This window comes from Aquarana catesbeiana, linkage group LG04 (assembly GCF_042186555.1).
Source record: "Aquarana catesbeiana isolate 2022-GZ linkage group LG04, ASM4218655v1, whole genome shotgun sequence".
NCBI classification, from domain to species: Eukaryota; Metazoa; Chordata; class Amphibia; order Anura; family Ranidae; genus Aquarana; species Aquarana catesbeiana.
In genome coordinates, this window is record NC_133327.1 from 64532264 (window position 1) to 64550302 (window position 18039).

General features: G+C 42.7%; 1 protein-coding gene across 1 annotated transcript in view; it reads right to left on the reverse strand.

Moving 5' to 3' along the window:
• Positions 1-11252, reverse strand: part of SPATS1 (spermatogenesis associated serine rich 1) — a 105155-nt gene extending 93903 nt beyond the window's left edge. Inside the window, exons 1-2 of the mRNA XM_073625283.1 lie at positions 10923-11252; positions 5581-5665 (exon numbers count right to left, since the gene is read on the reverse strand). Coding sequence (XP_073481384.1) covers positions 5581-5665; positions 10923-10956 — 119 coding nt within the window. The 5' untranslated portion in view covers positions 10957-11252. The remainder of the gene's footprint in view (positions 1-5580; positions 5666-10922) is intronic.
• Between the last annotated feature and the right edge of the window lie 6787 nt (positions 11253-18039).

Below are 18039 nucleotides of genomic sequence, written 5' to 3' on the forward strand. Positions count from 1 at the left end.
GCTTGTAAATAATCTCAAGGCAGTTGGGACCACAATCACCAAACAAACCATTGGTAACACAATACACCTCCACGAATTGAAATTCTTCAGCATCTGCAAGGTCCCCCTCCTCAAGAAGGCACATGAACAGGCCCGTCTAAAGTTTGCCAATGATTATCTAAATGATTCAGAGAAGGATTGGGAGAAAGTGCTGTGGTCAAATGAGACCAAAATTGAGCTCTTTGGCATTAACTCAACTCGCTGTGTTTGAAGCAACAAAAATGCTGACTATGACCCTAGGAACACCATCCCTACAGTCAAGCACAGAGGTGAAAACATGCTTTGGGGCTGTTTCTCTGCTGAAGGAACAGGCCCACTTTGCCGCATTGAGCCGCCAATATACGGGGCCCTCATCTAGAACTCTGAAGATGGATTGTGGATGGGTCTTCCAGCATGACAATGACCCAAAACACACCATCACAGGCAAAACAGGAGTGGCTCAAGAAGAAGCACATTAATGTTATAGAGTGGCCTGGTCAGTATCCAGACCTTAATCCTGTAGAACATTTATGGAGGGGTCGAGTTGCCAAGCGACACCCAAGAAACCTTAAAGTGGATGTAACCTTAAAAAAATATCACTGCCAGCCCCTCTATTTTATGCAGCCATAACATGCTTGTGTCAAACGATGCCTCTAAATACCTTTTTTCACATCTCTTCTGGCCAGTTACATGATCTCCGGCCACTCTATTCCTCCGATCTACAGGCTACAGCTGGAGAGACTGAGATCTCCATCTGCCATCAGCCGAGGAGGTCACGTGACCACTGTTCTGGCCGCTCAGCCCTTAGATGGGGAAGGACAGCGGCTGGAGGTCACGTGACCAGCAAGAAGGGATCTGAAAAAAAGTATTAAGAGGCATTGTTTTCCATAAACATGTACACAGTGTATTATGGTTGCATAAAAGAGAGGAGCTAGCAGTGATATTTCAATAAAGTGGATGTAAACCCCATTCATGAAATCTGACCGAAGCAGTGAAGCACATATAGTGTTTACTTATCGCTCTCTAAAGCACTAAGTCCCGTCTTTTTCTGCTGCTTCGTCCCTCTGTTATCAGCAAAATAACTTCTGACAAGTTCTCCGGCACATGAGATAAAAACAGCTGGAAATTTGTGTCAGGTGGGTGCTTAGAGATAGATTAGCAGAGAGCTTGTCTATTCACAGTACAGCTCTGCATGTTTCTTCATTCCTCTGCCTATGTGGAGGGGTGGGTGCCTTTCCTCCAATCAGCTCTCACACAGTGTATGCCAAGACTCCACACCCAGTGGTGGAACAGGAAGGAAAATTTCTAACACAATGTTCACTTTCTAAACAGCTGAAGGCAGCAGATATACAAATAAAACTTATGTAGGAAGATTTATTTCATCTCTGTGTATCATCTGAGGCTGTTCACATCACTGGGTGTATGTGAGGGTTTACATCCACTTTAAGTTTACTTTACTACTAATAGTGGCATGAGGGGGAGGGGCGGAGATGGCTCAAGCACACACAGGAACTGACAGACCGGGGTGAGGTGAGCAGCGGATGACGAAGGCATGTAAACTGACCATGGTAGTCAGGGATCAGCAGCCATGATTACTGTGGTCAGCACACCAAGGGGGACACAGGAACAGGCAGGATCAGCCAGTTTTTTTACAGCTTAGAGAGAGACAGGTTAGACAGCACAAGCACTGTGTTGTTTAACCTGCTATAAGGGAATAGGATCTCTTTTTTTTTTTTTTTTTTTTTTTTTTTAGAGTTACAACCACTTTAAGGATTTAGAGAAGATCTGTAAAGAAGGGTGGACCAAAATCCCTCCTGAGATGTGTGCAAACCTGGTGACCATCTACAAGAAATGGCTTACCTCTGTGCTTGCCAACAAGGGTTTCTCCATCAAGTACCCACTAAAGATAATTCTTTACATGTATTGTCTTTTCTGTATATATTCCATTTGTTCACAGCTCAAGGAACCCCTAGCAATGTCTGGAGAAACTGGTTGAGAAAGGATGGTATAGACTATAGAGTGTACAGTATAGGACTTGCTTGCTGGCTTGCTGACTGACGTATAAAATATACAGTTTTCAGTAAAATGTAACCTGCTTTTAATATCATCCTGATTTGGATGTAAATACCCTCAAATTAAATCTGAAAGTCTGCGGTTAAAGCACAGCTTGTTCGTTTCATTTCAAATCCATTGTGGTGGTGTATAGAGCCAAAAAGATTAGAATTTTGTCGATGTCCCAATATTTATGGACCTGACTGTGTATATATATATATATATATATATATATTAGCAGAGACCCTAGGGGAAAAAATAGTGGTCGTTGCAATTTTTTATGTCACCTGGTATTTGCGCAGAAATTTTTCAAACATGATTTTGTTTATTTGAAAAAAAAAAACTTGAAAATGAATTAAAAAAAACTAAAGTTAACCCAGTTTTTTTTTATATCATATGAAAGATGATGTTACACTAAGTAAATAGATACTAAACATGTCACGCTTAAATCTGAAGATTAGATCTGAAGAAAATGCGGAAGCATTGAAACGCGTCATCTGACACGTCCATACGTCACTTCCGCTCTTTTGGTTTCTGGAATAGTGTTTGCGTTCCATGCCTGTCTCCATCCGGTTCCTGTTTCCTGCCACGGTCCTGGCTCCTTATGTCCGAGTAGATGCCGGCTCTCCTTGCGGACACTTCCATCCCCTTTGCAGCCCAGCACCCACAGCAGTGACCCCAGAGACCACCCGTACATCATAGCGCTGACAGCACCTCCACTGGAACCTGCACTATGTACCTTTACAACATCTGAGGAGGACGTCCCTGGACCCATTATATGTCCTTGCCTATATTAATCCTGCCTTTGTGAGTAGCCATTTGGCTGTTGTTTTTATTTTATTTAAATTAAAGTTTTTATGATACTACACTTAGATTGGCACTTCTTGTCCTTTTTTTTTTTTTTTTTACGCTTAAAAATTGCGCACACTCATGGAATGGCGCCAAACATTAAAAATGTAAATAGGCGACGCATTAACACTTTTTACAGGTTGCCAATTTAGAGTTACAGAAGAGGTCTTGCACTGGAGTTATTGCTCCTGCTTTAATGTTCACTGCGATACCTCACATGTGTGGTTTGAGCGCCGTTTACAGTGCCTTGCAAAAGTATTCACCCCCTTGGCATTTTTCGTGTTTTGTTGCCTCACAACCTGGAATTAACATGGAATGTTTGAGGATTTGCATCATTTAATTTACAGAACATGTCCACAACTTTGAAGATGTTTTTTTTATTGTGAAGCAAACAACAAATAGAACAAAAAAAAGAAAAAGTCAATGTTGCCTAACTATTCACCCCCCCTAAAGTCAATACTTTATAGAGCAGTGGTTCTCAACCTGGGGGTCGGGACCCCCTCGGGGGTCAAATGATGATTTGCCAGGGGTCACCAAATCCTTGGCTGTTTCTGAAGCCCGCACCGCTCTCCCAGCTATTTTGTGGCCGCCCGGCAGGGCTGTCCCTGGCGCCCGCAGCCGCCCGCCGTCTGGAGGAGACCCCATCTCCTGATTTCGGCATAGGTGTCACTGCTACGAGACACCACAATGTCGGAGACACAGTGAGTAACACTACCTGTGATTATAGTTGTCATTAAAAGTCCCCACTACAGTTCTCAGATCAGGGAGAGAAAGGGAGAGAAAGAATAAAAGAAAGAACAAGAAAGATGGCTAGAAAGAGGGATGGGGGAAAAAAACAAGAAATTAGGATAGAGAGAGATAAAAGGGAAAGAAAGGATAACAGAGAGAAAGAGTGGTACATCCTAAAATGTACCATAAGAGGTTTTAATACTGTACGAGTGGAAGGGACTCAGGGAGCGCTAAATGTCCGTGGATTAGGGGCGCAAATTACTTGCCTTGCCTTGGGTGCTGACAACCCACGCTACAAAAATAATTTTACGGTTGGGGTCTCCACAACTTGGGAAATTTTATCAAGGGGTCACGGCACTAGTAAGGTTGAGAACCACTGTTATAGAGCCACCTTTTGCGGCTATCACAGCTCCAAGTTGCTATGGATAAGTCTCTATGAGATTGCCACATCTTACCACTGGGATTTTTGCCCATTCCTCCTTGCAAAACTGCTCCAGCTCCTTCAAGTTGTATGGTTTGCACTTGTGAACAGCAATCTTTAATTCTGACCACAGATTTTCTATTGGATTGCATTTTGGGCTTTGACTAGGCCATTCCAATACAATTACATGTTTCTCCTTTAAACCACTCAAGTGTTGCTTTAGCAGTGTGTTTGGGGTGATTGTCCTGCTGGAAGGTGAACCTCCGTCCTAGCCTCAAATCACACACAGAGTGGTACAGGTTTTGCTCAAGAATATTCCTGTATTTAGCACCATCCATCTTTCTCTCAACTCTGAACAGTTTCCCAGTCCCACTGCTGAAAAACATCCCCACAGCATGATGCCAGCTGGCAGTGTTTGGCAGTGTTTGGTTAGTGGTGCCTCTTGCTTAGATGTTGCAACCTCTGGGGCCTTTCAAAAAGGTGTGTATATGTAATGACAGATCATGTGACACTTAGATTGCACACAGGTGGACATCATTTCACTAAGTATGTGACTTCTGAAGGTAATTGGTTTCACCAGAGCTTTTTATGGGCTTCATAACAAAGGGGGAGAATACATACGCACATACCAATTATCAGTTTTTTATTTCTGAAAAATAGTTTTATGTATATATTTTTCTAATTTTACTTCACCAACTTAGACTATTGTGTTCTGATCCATCACATGTAATTCAGATTAATAAAACATTGAACTAAAGGCTGTAATTTAATAAAATAGGTAAAAAGCCAAGGGGGTGAATACTTTTGCAAGGCACTGTACATATGTGGGCGCGGCCTATGTATGTATTCGCTTCTGCGTGCAAGCATGAGAAAACAGGGGTACTTTAAAAAAAATATATATATTAAATGTATACATCCCTTAGGAATAGGGCATGACAGGTCCTCTTTACAGAGAGGTCTGGTGTTTTAGAAGTCCCCAGATCTCTCCTCTATGCTGAAAAGCCTGAGATACAAAAGAAAAAAAGAATAGATCTCAGGCTTGCCAGTAAAAAAAACGCCAGTGTTTACATCTGCCGATGCCGGGAGTGACATCATGACCTTGCTTCTGGCCCCCAAGGGTCATAGAGATGGCCAGGGACCATCTGGACCGCAGTCAGCTCTATGGTGAGGGAATTTCAGGCTGAAAAAAGGATCAGCTGCAAGCATCATTCAGATATCTCCACACAAAGTCCAGGATTCCATATGACGTCCTACGGGCGGGAAGTGGTTAATGGCAGATTCCATTTATTCACATCTATAGGATGTAAGTTGGCTCAAAATTATAATAGTAAGCCCTGGATATCAACCATGGCATACATAAAAAGAAAACTTTAGTCAACTGATTAATAAAAAGGAATTCCTCGAGGATATGTCTTTATATCTAATGTCTTTTCTATGTATGTTGCATTGAACGTTACTTCATTTAACTAGCCCTTGAAGAAGGATAGGATATATGATATGTTACTACTTACTTAGGATAAGATAGTGCAGTGTTGCGGATAAGAGGTAAGCTGATTCCTTTACCAGGCTTTTCTTTAGGATGGCCTTCTCCATCATCTGAAAAACATGTAGACCACTTTTCTTAATCTAAGAAACACCATAATATTCAATAGAAAAAGATACACAAAAGCTGAAAAAAGTAAACTGATCTAAAATACTTTGGTCCTCAAGCCTGAAGGATAATAACTATGTTGTAAATCTCTAAATAAAAGCAAAAACTGAATATTAGGCCCTATTTGCATTACATTCATTTGAATGATGAAGTGCCCTTCATTCTGAATAGCAACCCAATGCTCCTTGCCAACAGACATAAATTGCTTTGTACCTGTAGAAATGCTACATGCACGTTTTTTGGTGCACTAGACAGTCCATGCAAAATATCAGGTTACCGTAACCACCTCAATACAGGGCATTTTCACCCCCTTCCTGCCCAAGCCATTTTTCAGCTTTCAGCGCTGTCACATTTTGAATGACAATTGCGCGGTCATGCAACACTGTACCCAGATGAAATTGTTATAATTTTTTCCCCACAAATAGAGCTTTCTTTTAGTGGTATTTGATCACCTCTGCGGTTTTTATTTTGTGCGCTATAAACAAAAGATGAGTGACAAGTTTGAAAAAAACACAATATTTTTTACTTTTTGCTATAATAAATATCCAATTTTTTTTTTTTTTTTTTAGAACAAAAATTTTTCTCCTCAGTTTAGGCCGATACGTATTCTACATATTTTTGGTAAAAAAAAATCACAATAAGCGTATATTGATTGGTTTGCGCACAAGTTATAGCGTCTACAAAATAGGGGATAGATTTATAGCATTTTTATTATTATTTTTTTTACTAGTAATGGCGGCGATCTGCGATTTTTATCGTGACTGCGATATTGCGGCGGACACACTTTTGACACATTTTTGGGACCATTCACATTTATACAGCGATCAGTGCAATAAAAATGCATTGATTACTGTATAAATGTGACTGGCAGGGAAGGGGTTAACACTAGGGGGTGATCGAGGGGGTTAATTATGTTCCTAGGGCATGATTCTAACTGTAGGGGGAGGGGATTCACAAGGGGAGGAGACCGATCGGTGTTCCTCTGTACTGAGAACACACCATCAGTCTCCTCTCCTCTGACAGGACCTGGATCTGTGTGTTTCCACACACCGGCCGCCAGGCATGCACATCTAGTCCCCAGTGACACGGCGGGCGGGCGCCAGTGCCGCCGGCGGCACGCGCGCCCCCCTGGTGGGCCGGGAAGGCGAGGGCATCATATGAGAGCCGCGCCGCCTTGCCGTCAATTGACACCCGGCGGTCGGCAAGCAGTTAAAGTGGTTGTAAACACTTTACAGCACACTTTTTGCTACAGGTAAGCCTATAATAAGGCTTAGCTGTAGCTACACTGGATATCTCCTAAACCTGCACGGTTTAGGAGATATCCCCTGTATTTGCATCTGCCAACGTCATCGGCACATGCGCACTGAAGCAAACTGAAGCAACGGCACGTATGTGCCGTTGCTTCAGTTAGCCTGTGCCGTTACCGTTGCGCAGGAGTGACGTCATTGCGGCTCTGGCCAATCACAGCGCCGGAGCCCGCAATACCAGGAAGTAACTCCGGGAGCGATGTCGGCTGCCGGAGCGGTGAGCGAGGACCGCTTCGGGGGCTTCGATCTCAGGTAAGTAATTCATAATGAGCTAGTAAGCTATGCATACTAGTTCATTAGGCCTTTGTCTTGCAGGTTTATTTATTTATTTATTTATTTACATTTAGGGCTTACAACCCGTTTAAGGTTACTTTCACACTGGGGCATTGGGGGCGCCGGCGTTAAAGTGCCGCTTTTGCGGAGGGTTTTCGCCCGCTAGCGGGGTACTTTTAACCCCCGCTAGCGGGTGAAAAAGGGTTAAAACCACCCGCAAAGCACCACTGCAGCGGCGCTATGCCGGTGGTTTGGCGGGGCTGCCCATTGATTTCAATGGGCAGGGGCGTATTAGGAGCGGTGAATACACCGCTCCTACAGCGCTGCAAAGATGCGGCTTGCAGGACTTTTTTTGGCGTCCTGCCAGCTCAACGCTCCAGTGTGAAAGCCCTCGGGCTTTGAGTGAGAGGAGAGGCTCTTTACAGGCATTTTGCAGGCGCTATTTTTAGCGATATAGCGCCTGAAAAGCGCCTCAGTATGAAAGCAGCCTAAGCCAATGCACATTAACACGCAACATTGCACTAATGCACCACAATGGTGTCAATGAGCTTTAAAGCATTCCTGTCCCTATACTAAAGATTCAAAGTTAGGTTATACATGTAAAAAAAGTATAAACTTACATTTCCCACTGCCCAAGCTGCTGAAACAACAAATGAAATTGTGGAGGATACAAATGCTGATGCACCATCCACATGTGTTAGCCTCTACCCCCCCCCTAGATAAATGTGAAGATACACTTGTGTAGGATAGGTATAAATTGTTCATAAGAAGTTAATAAAAATCCCAAAGGAAGGGTGTTGTACTTCAGTAGGCAGCTTCACCTAAGACAGGAACGAATCTCTGAAATTACAAATAGGAACACAAGGGGGCACCAGCTAAGTGCAGTGTCAATGGGTTTATTACGATCAGAAAGCCAATGGTGGCAATGGTTTAAGAAAGGAGCCAATAGGAATTCTGAAATGCATTACCATACCAACCAGACCGCCCCAGGTGTGACATCACATCCTGTCCTGTGCTTCACAGTGGCTCTCCTCACTTCCTCCTCACATTGGACTTGGTTTCCTCACTGACAACACGCTGTTTGCTGTCACAAGCAGCTCTTCCGGTGGACGGCTTCCATCCAATGTGGCATGGCTTCAGATGAGCTCTTTGATGTTATTTCTTTGGCTTTTTATTCATATTAAACTCATTGATGCTGCACTTGGGTAGGCGCCACCTAGTGTTCCTTTTTGTAATTTTCAAGCTGCTGAATGCTCTGCTGTTCAGTAGAAACCAACACTTCCAGGAGTGTCAGTCTCCTGGGTACCCCACAGCTCATATAGGCCCCTCCTAATGACCTCTACATCACTACTGTATCTTGTATTGACATAGAGGTCATCAGCAAGAGGATATGTCATCAATCCGATTTATACCTCCAAGTCAGATGTGAATACATGTGCCTCTTACCACTGACAGGCTTTAGTATGGTAAACACAAAACCTTCAAAGGGTGTGTTTGGGAACTCCTCTCTTGCATTGCACACAGGTAAGCAAAATGGGTTCTGATGCTGGCCATACACGCTTAGAAAATCGTTAGAAAAAAACAGTTGAATTTTGCCTACTTATTGACATATTATCGATCGATAACAACATAAAGGGTACATTTTCATCAATGACACAATCTGGGAATACACTTTAACGGACGCATGCGCTTTAGATTTATTTCAAACTGTGTTCGATCAATTACATTACTAATGTTTAGAAAATCGATCGTTTAGGCTAAAAAAATCTGACACGACAGTTCGTTTTTTGCCATGAAACGTTGCATTTCCATAATCGGAATTAGACCACTAATGTTTTGAAAGTCGAACGATCAAGGGTATAGAACGCTTATTCGAATGATTTTCTAACCGTGTATGGCCAGCATTAGTTTACCAGATTACCACGAAAATAGTACAGTGCTGGACCACAGTTATATCTGAATAAAAAAAAAAAAACCTGAGTAGGAAGATTGCTGAGTTGTTATTGTTGTTTCCCAGTTGGGATTATTTCCACCAATGTGTTTATATCCATCTCCAATGTCTTTAAATCCATGTCTTGCTTTGTACACTGATCCAAATCATTTAGTGGAGGGGGGATTATGGTGTGGGGTTGTTTTTCAGGGGTTGGGTTTGGCCCTTTAGTTCCAGTGAAGAGAACGCTTAAGACGTCAGCATACCAAGACATTTTGGATAATTTCATGCGTCCAACTTTGTGGGAACAGTTTGGGGATTTCCCCTTCTTGTTCCAACATGACTGCGCACCAGTGCACAGAGCAATGCCCATAAAGACATGGATGAACGAGTTTGGGTGGAGGAGCTTGACTGGCCTGCACAGAGTCCTGACCTCAACCCGATAGAACACCTTTGGGATTAATTAGAGCGGAGACTGTGAGCCAGTCCAACATCAGTGCCTGACCTCACAAATGCACTTCTGGAAGAATGGTCAAACATTCCCATAGACACACTCCTAAACCTTGAGGACAGCCTTCCTAGAAGAGTTAAAGCTGTTATAGCTGCAAAGGGTGGTCCAACTCAGGTAAGTATTTAAAATATTTGATTTTTCTGTGTTTTTACCTGCAATTTTTTTAAGTTGATGACAGGGTCTCTTTAATGAGTCATTCACATGGTAACAAATGCATGTTAATGTGTGCAAAGTTAAGGCAGCCCATACTTCCTAATGCACAAAAACTTGCCTAACATTATTATTGGAAAGTTGTGCAGTGCACCGCATAGAGCAATCATATCCTGTTTTGTGGTGTGCTATAATACTGTGGATACTTTTTTTTTTTTTATGTAAGAGCATTTGGGTGGAATTAAGGCATTAGAACACATTTTTTAACACATATGTGCTGAAGAAGATTTATCTACAAACAGCTATGTGACCCCCAACTGCTGCCTAACTGTAGAAACCTGATTTACATAAAAGAAAAATAGGCCATGGCCATACTTGCCGACCACCTAACTGGGAATGTACGTCACGTTTTTGACGTTAAATGCCATTATTATGGCAGCAGCTAGATGCCATAACCCCAGTATTATTTTTCCCCTTAGGCGGCAGCCTTTCAGATAAAAGTGATGGGAGAGGTGCCTATGGAGATTGTTTGTTCCCATTCTACGAGCGTGCGCCATTTTAAAGCGTGACATGTTAGGTATCTATTTACTTGGCATAACATCATCTTTCACATTATACAAAAAATTTGGACAACTTATGTTTTTTTTTTTTTTTGAATCACAAAAAAAAATTTTACTGACAAAAATTGCATTTGAAAGACCGCTGCGCATAAACAGTGTGACATAAAATATTGCACCCACCGCTATTTTATTCTCTAGGGTCTATGCCAAAAAAATATATATAATGTTTGGGGGTTCTAAGTAATTTTCTAGCAAACAATACTGATTTTTAATGTCAGAAAAAGGCCTGGTCCTTAAGTGGTTAATGCTATGGCAAATAAAGATATTTAATTAGCAAAACATTCAATTATTTATTTATTTATTTTTTTTGACGCTCAAGATTATTCATATTTAATCTTGTTCATATTTATTGTTAAAACCTGCAGATGGCAAGAATCAGCATAATGTAAATCCATTATTCCATGAACATACCTTTCTGGGATAGGGGGTCCTGCAGCATTGTCATGACCTCCACAGCTTGTCTTTATGGGAGAGATCAGCACTTCCCCAACTTGTGTACACAACCTCCAACGTACACATCATGTTGTGGTAAACAGACTCTCCATTCAAACCTGACAACTAGTCCTTCTCGTGAACAATGGGGTGTCCTAGGTGACCACAGAATAAACAGCAGGAGCAAAATACTGTACGTGTCTGACACTGATGGAACGTTGCCAATATAGATTAATAGTTTACAGCAGGACAGAGAGTAATGTTAAAGCAATAAATATTTCATTATTGTCAAAAAATATACTGTATATATATATATAGTATGTACAGTATATATATATAATGGATTTTGATTTATATTTATTTTTGTAAAGGTTTATTAAGTGTTTTATTTTTTATTTTGTTTCTTACATATGTATTACTTTTAGATTTTTTAGTGACTTTATAATTATGTGTCTCTTTTGTATCAAGTTACGATATTACGTTTAATCTGATTTTATTGAAAAATATTTTTACATACAAAATTTCCTATATAGATGGTATCATACCACCAGTCACAATAAAAGACGAAACATCTACAGTATACAATTGATGATATTAGTATCAAGTTTGTTATAACCTGGTTCAGGGGTTGGTAACCCCCAGCACATGTGCCTCGGATGGCACCTACTGCCTTCACACGTTGGCTTCCTTGACAGTTCCACTGATCTAGCACAGCACCTGTAATTTTTTTTTTTTTTTTCTCTCTTCAAGCTCCATGCACCCTAGCATTTTTCATAATCTCAAAAAAAAGCTAGAAAAAAACGCTGGATGAAAAATGCTAATAATAGCATTTTTATGCCAGCTTCTAGTAGCATTTTAGTAGCCTTTAGAAGCCTTTAGGAGCAGTTAGGAACATTAGCATTTTATTAGCATTTTCGCAGTACATGAAGAAAAAAAAAAATCTAAAAAAAAAGCTCTTAGTAGCACTTAAGGAGCAGTTAGGAGCATTCAGCGTTTTTTCTTTTCTGCTTGAAAAATGCTCTAAAAGCTCTACAAAAACTATTTTTTTTTCTCTGCTCCTAGATGCTAAGCTTAACAAATGCTAATAGCTTAAAGTAGTGTGGATGGACACACTATTTTAGTTTCTAGGAGCAGAAAAAAAAATGCAAATAACAGCTTCTAGGAGCTTAAAAAAAGCTAGTGTGCATGGAGCCTCATTATTGCCCCGGACATCCAGCTCTTGCCCCCCCAGAGCGCACCGCCGCATAAACTCCTGCCAGGAAATGCTGAAAGCGACAGCGGAGCAGAGAGAACAGTGCCGGGAAAAAAAGAGAAGGAGGCTCAATGTCAGATACAGATGACCGGGAGGTGCAGTATGAGATATAAGCAACCAGTAGATGCAGTGCCTGGAACAGATGAATGGGATGTGCAGGGTCAGGTACAGATAAGAATTGGGGTACAGCGATGTGGGTGGATGAGCAAGAGGTACAGTGCCAGGTACAGATGAGTAGTGGGGTACAGTGGTGGGGCAGATAAACAGAAGGTACAGCGGTGGAGCAGATGAGAAGGGGGTAGATAAGCAGGGAGTACAACAGTGGGGCAGAAGAGAGGGGTGGGGTACAGTGATGGGACAAAAGAGAAAGGAAGTACAGCAGTGGGGAAGATGAGAAGTGGGGTACAGCAGTGGAGCATATGGTAAAGGGGGTAGAGCAGTGGGGAAGAAGAGAAGGGAGTACAGCAGTGGAGCAGATAAGTATAGGGGTACAGCAGTGTGGCAGATGAGAAAGGCAGTACAGTGATGGAGCAGAAGAAAAGGGAGTACAGCAGTGAAGCAGATAAGCATAGGGGTACAGTAGTGGGGCAGATGAGAAAGGGAGTACACTGGTGGTGCAGAAGAGAAGGGAGTACAGCAGTGAGGCAGATAAGAAAGGGGGGTACAGTTGTGGGGCAGATGAAGTAACTTTTTTTTCATGCTAGAACATTGTGCACATGACATACAGGGGTAAGATCCATTTTGTTTCATTCCCCAAAAATGTGTCTATCCCCTCAACTCTGTCCGCACAGAAATATGCTTTAATTATTACATATTAGCCGTGGCCCTGGTTACACAAAGATCTAAAATTCAGAAAATGATTGGCTAAACAATGCAAGTGCTATTTTGACCTCTATTTTCATTTATAACAAAAGCAATAATACAGAGGTTGGATAAAAAATTTAGTGCATTATAACACCTCTGGTAGTAAATAGTATACATCAACATGGGGACAAAGTGCCATGGAAGGGGGAAAGGCTACAGTGCCCCCCCCCCCCCCTTGCAAGGTACCCCCTCAATGTTGAGGACATGTTGCCTGGTATCGTTCATGCTCACTGCCCCCTTCCCTGGCCAGCCAGGCTGCATGCTTGGATAAGGTTCTTGTATGAATTTTTAAAAGGACCCCACACAATTAACAAAAAAAAAAAATCGCTTTAATTGGTGCACTGGCCCCTAAAAATTCATAAAATACTCCTATCCCGGCATGCAGCCTAGCTGGCCAGGAAAGGTGGGGGCAGTGAGCATACAGTCCCTCCACAACATATAGTGCCAGGTCACATGTACTCCACATTGGGAAAGTACCTTACATGTTGATGGAGACTAGGGCTTTATCCTCACAACTGTCCCCCAAAAAGAGATGAGGGAGTCTTCAGAGAGGACTTGTTGAAATCTGGAAGATCCTTTTAGAATAAGAGAGCCCCCCCAGATAACTACCCCACCTCCTACATGAATGACTATGGGGTACAGAGCAAACAAACAGAAACATGTAAATAAAAATGCCCAAACTTTATTAAAAAAAATAATTAAAAAAAAAAAAAATATATATATATATATGCAGTATTTCACAAAAGTGAGTACACCCCTCACATCTTTGTAAATATTTTATTATATCTTTTCATGTGACAACACTGAAGAAATGACACTTTGCTACAATGTAAAGTAGTGAGTGTACAGTTGGTATAACAGTGTAAGTTTACTGTCCCCTCAAAATAACTCAACACACAGCCATTAATGTCTAAACCGCTGGCAACAAAAGTGAGTACACATCAAGTGAAAATGTCCAAATTGGGCCCAATTAGCCATTTTCCCTCCCCAGTGTCATGTGACTCGTTAGTGTTACAAGGTCTCAGGTGTGAATGGGGAGCAGGTGTGTTAAATTTGGTGTTATCGCTCTCACTCTCTCATACTGGTCACTGAAAGTTCAACATGGCACCTCATGGCAAAGAACTCTCTGAGAATCTGAAAAAAAGAATTGTTACTCTACATAAAGATGGCCTAGGCTAGTGATGGCGAACCTTGGCATCCCAGATGTTTTGGAACTACATTTCCCACGATGCTCAACTACACTGCAGAGTGCATGAGCATCATGGGAAATGTAGTTCCAAAACATCTGGGGTGTCAAGGTTCGCCATCACTGGCCTAGGCTATAAGAAGATCGGCAAGACTCTGAAACTGAGCTGCAGCACGGTGGCCAAGACCATACAGCAGTTTAACAGGTCAGGTTCCACTCAGAACAGGCCTCGCCATGCTCGACCAAAGAAGTTGAGTGCACGTGCTCAGGGTCATATCCAGAGATTGTCTTTGGGAAATGGACATATGAGTTACATAGTTACATAGTTACATAGTTAGATAGTTACATGGTTAGTCAGGTTGAAAAAAGTACATCTAGTTCAACCATAAAAAAAAAAAAAAAATAAGAGTGCTGTCAGCATCGCTGCAGAGGTTGAAGGGGTGGGGGGTCAGCTTGTCAGTGCTCAGACCATACACCAAACACTGCATCAAATTGGTCTGCATGGCTGTCGTCCCAGAAGGAAGCCTCTTCTAAAGATAATGGACAAGAAAGCCTGCAAACAGTTTGCTGAAGACCAGCAGACTAAGGACATGGATTACTGGAACCATGTCCTGTGGTCTGATGAGACCAAGATAAACTTATTTACTTCAGATGGTGTCAAGCGTGTGTGGCAGCAAGCAGGTGAGGAGTACAAAGACAAGTGTGTCTTGCCTACAGTCAAGCATGGTGGTGGGAGTGTCATGGTCTGGGGCTGCATAAGTGCTGCCGGCACTGGTGAGCTACAGTTCATTGAGGGAACCATGAATGTCAACATGTACTATGACATACTGAAGCAGAGCATGATCCCCTCCCTTCAGAGACTGGGCCACAGGGCAGTATGCCAACATGATAAGGACCCCAAACACACCTCCAAGACGACCACTGCCTTGCTAAAGAAGCTGAGGGTAAAGGTGATGGACTGGCCAAGCATGTCTGCAGACCTAAAGACTATTGAGTGTAGCAAGGTTCCAGGCCTCCTTTAGTCTAATGAGAACTTCCAGAGTCAAGAGTTGCTGACATCCTTCCATATAGCATGGGTTGTAAGGCATAGTGGGTGTAGTGTAAGATAGATTCATGGGCGCCAGATACTTCTTGAATGCAAAGAGATTTTATTTCTTTTGAACAGAACTATAGGAGAGGGGGTTTAGGGCCAGGACACCCTTAAGGTAGTTGCAATGTTAATTAGCAGACTCCAAGACTTCTACAGGTAGACAACCATGCAGGTAAAGGCATCCAGCAAGACACCACATCTGCATGTGAAGGAATGCTGTCTCCTATGGCAACAGTCTTAGAACAGTTCCGAACACAAATTGTAACAAACTCCTTCACTTTCTTTACAATCATTTCTTGTAGGTTCTCAACCCACTGAGCTCCCAGTGTCTCTCACTAGACTTGCTGATTCACTGCCAATGATCCCTTGAGCTCTTCCAATCTTCACTTTAGTATCTTCTTCAAGCATCACCCCGCTTCCCTGATGGGTCCCTAGCTTGGCACTCCAGATACTTCTCAAGCTTCACCCCACTGGCCTGCTCGGTCTCTGGCTTGCCACACAAGGCTGCTCTGCAAGTGTCACCTCCGCTGGCTGGGTCCCTGGCTTGAAACCTGCTGAAGTTTCCCCATTCTTCACCATCCCCGGTTGGTAAGAATACTGCTCCGGTATTTGCTTCAGCTACTCACTGCAGTCACTGGTAACAAGGTGGATGGTCCCTTAATGGCGACAGCTTCCCCTCTACCTCCGACCATGACAGGTTCTCCAGCCGGCAGAACCGTCACTTCTGGTTGGACTGCAAGCATGCAGTCCCAACCCTACGCTGCTCTCTTGCTTCTGGATAGACCCTCAGACAGCCCAGCAGCTAGATGTGTCCGGGATAAGCCCAAACTCCAGCCTAGCAACCCGGGCAATACAACACACATCCACCCAGACAGCCATCCAGGTGGCACAGAACCCCGATCACCTGACTCCACCCAAATATATAGGTTCTCCCAGCAGGCCAAGGGATTTAAGAAAACCCCTGCCCATTGGCTGAGATCTATATACTCATAATCTGTCCTTGCTTTGCCCTTCTCTTATCTAATGCCACCAGATACCCGGCCATCTAGTGACAAAAGAGAGAAGTGCAGCAATTCTAGATTTAGGGCAAAACCAATTGATCACTAACAATAAGCCAAGGTAGCTACACCTGGCAGGTAAATTTCGGAGCAACCTTGCCTAAACATCAGGGTGCTACATCAGCATCTGTGGGGCATCCTCAAACAAAAGGTGGAGGAGAGAAAGGTCTCTAACATTCACCAGCTCAGTGATGTCGTCATGAAGGAGTGGAAGAGAACTCCAGTGGTAACCTGTGAAGTTCTGGTGAACTCCATGCCCAAGAGGGTTAAGGCAGTGCTGGAAAATAATGGTGGCCACACAAAATATTGACACTTTGGGCCCAATTTGGACATTTTCACTTAGGGGTGTACTCACTTTTGTTGCCAGTGGTTTAGACATTAATGGCTGTGTGTTGAGTTATTTTGAGGGGACAGCAAATTTACACTGTTATACAAGCTGTACACTCACTACTTTACATTGTAGCAAAGTGTAATTTCTTCAGTGTTGTCACATGTGTTGACAATATTTACAAAAATGTGAGGGGTGTACTCACTTTTGTGAGATACTGTATATATGCACAAAAACCATGCACCACAATTTAAATTCAATGTCAATTATGTCATCTAGCAACCAACAATGTAGACCCGCCTCCACAATGACTTCTTGCCATTACACTGCTGCTTCTGGAATATTAACAAAGAGGGTTATTTACTAAGGGCCGGTTCACACTAGTCCGACATGTGTTGGTCTGACTTTGAAAATGCTTCCTGCACTTCTTTGGTCTGACCTGGGCACAATTTAAGCTCATTGATTTGAATTGAAGTCGGGATCATCATCTTAACTGATCCGACTTGTGGCATGCGACTTGTGCTCTGAGGATCTTGAGGGGGAACCCATGCCAAAATTGGAAAAAAAAACAGATCCATACCAGGCCCTTTGAGTCTGGTATGGATCTTGAGGGGGAACCCCACGCCAAAATTTAAAAAAAGGCATGGAGACCCCCCCCAAAGACCATGTTGATGGGGACAAGGGCCTCTTCTTGACAACCCTGGCCCATGTGGGAACAGTGTGAACTGGTAGAAAATCTGGTGCAGCTCTGCATAGAAACCAGTCAGCTTCCAGGTTTTATTGCCAAAGCTCAATTGAACAAACTGAAGTTAGAAGCTGATTGTACCCACCATGCACAGCTGCACCAGATTCTGACTGCTCCACCTCTAGTAAATCTATCCCACAGTTCCAGGGAACCTGGGTGACGTCATTGACAAAATAAGGTCATGTCCATATTTGGTCAATGACATTACCTAGAATCCCTGACAGTTTAATTACAATTTCAAACAGAAGTCAATTTGGATCTGTCATTTAGTTTCCACGGCTAGATGACAAACTTCTGGCTAGAGGCCAGTTAGAGGTTTGTGGGGCAGACAAACTGCCAGACATTGCCAAATTATTTGCATGTTCGCGAACTGTGAACTGACTTTGCATCCATGTTCAAGCCAAACTCAAGGCTCATCCCTGGTGACAACAAATGGTCATTCCAACACACATTGCACATTGGTTTATGGTATGCAACTGACGCTGGAATGAGTATAGGCAGAAGGAGATCAGCAGCATCGGAATGTAAGGATGAAAAAAGGTGAAAACAATAATTTTTTTAATAAAAAAAACC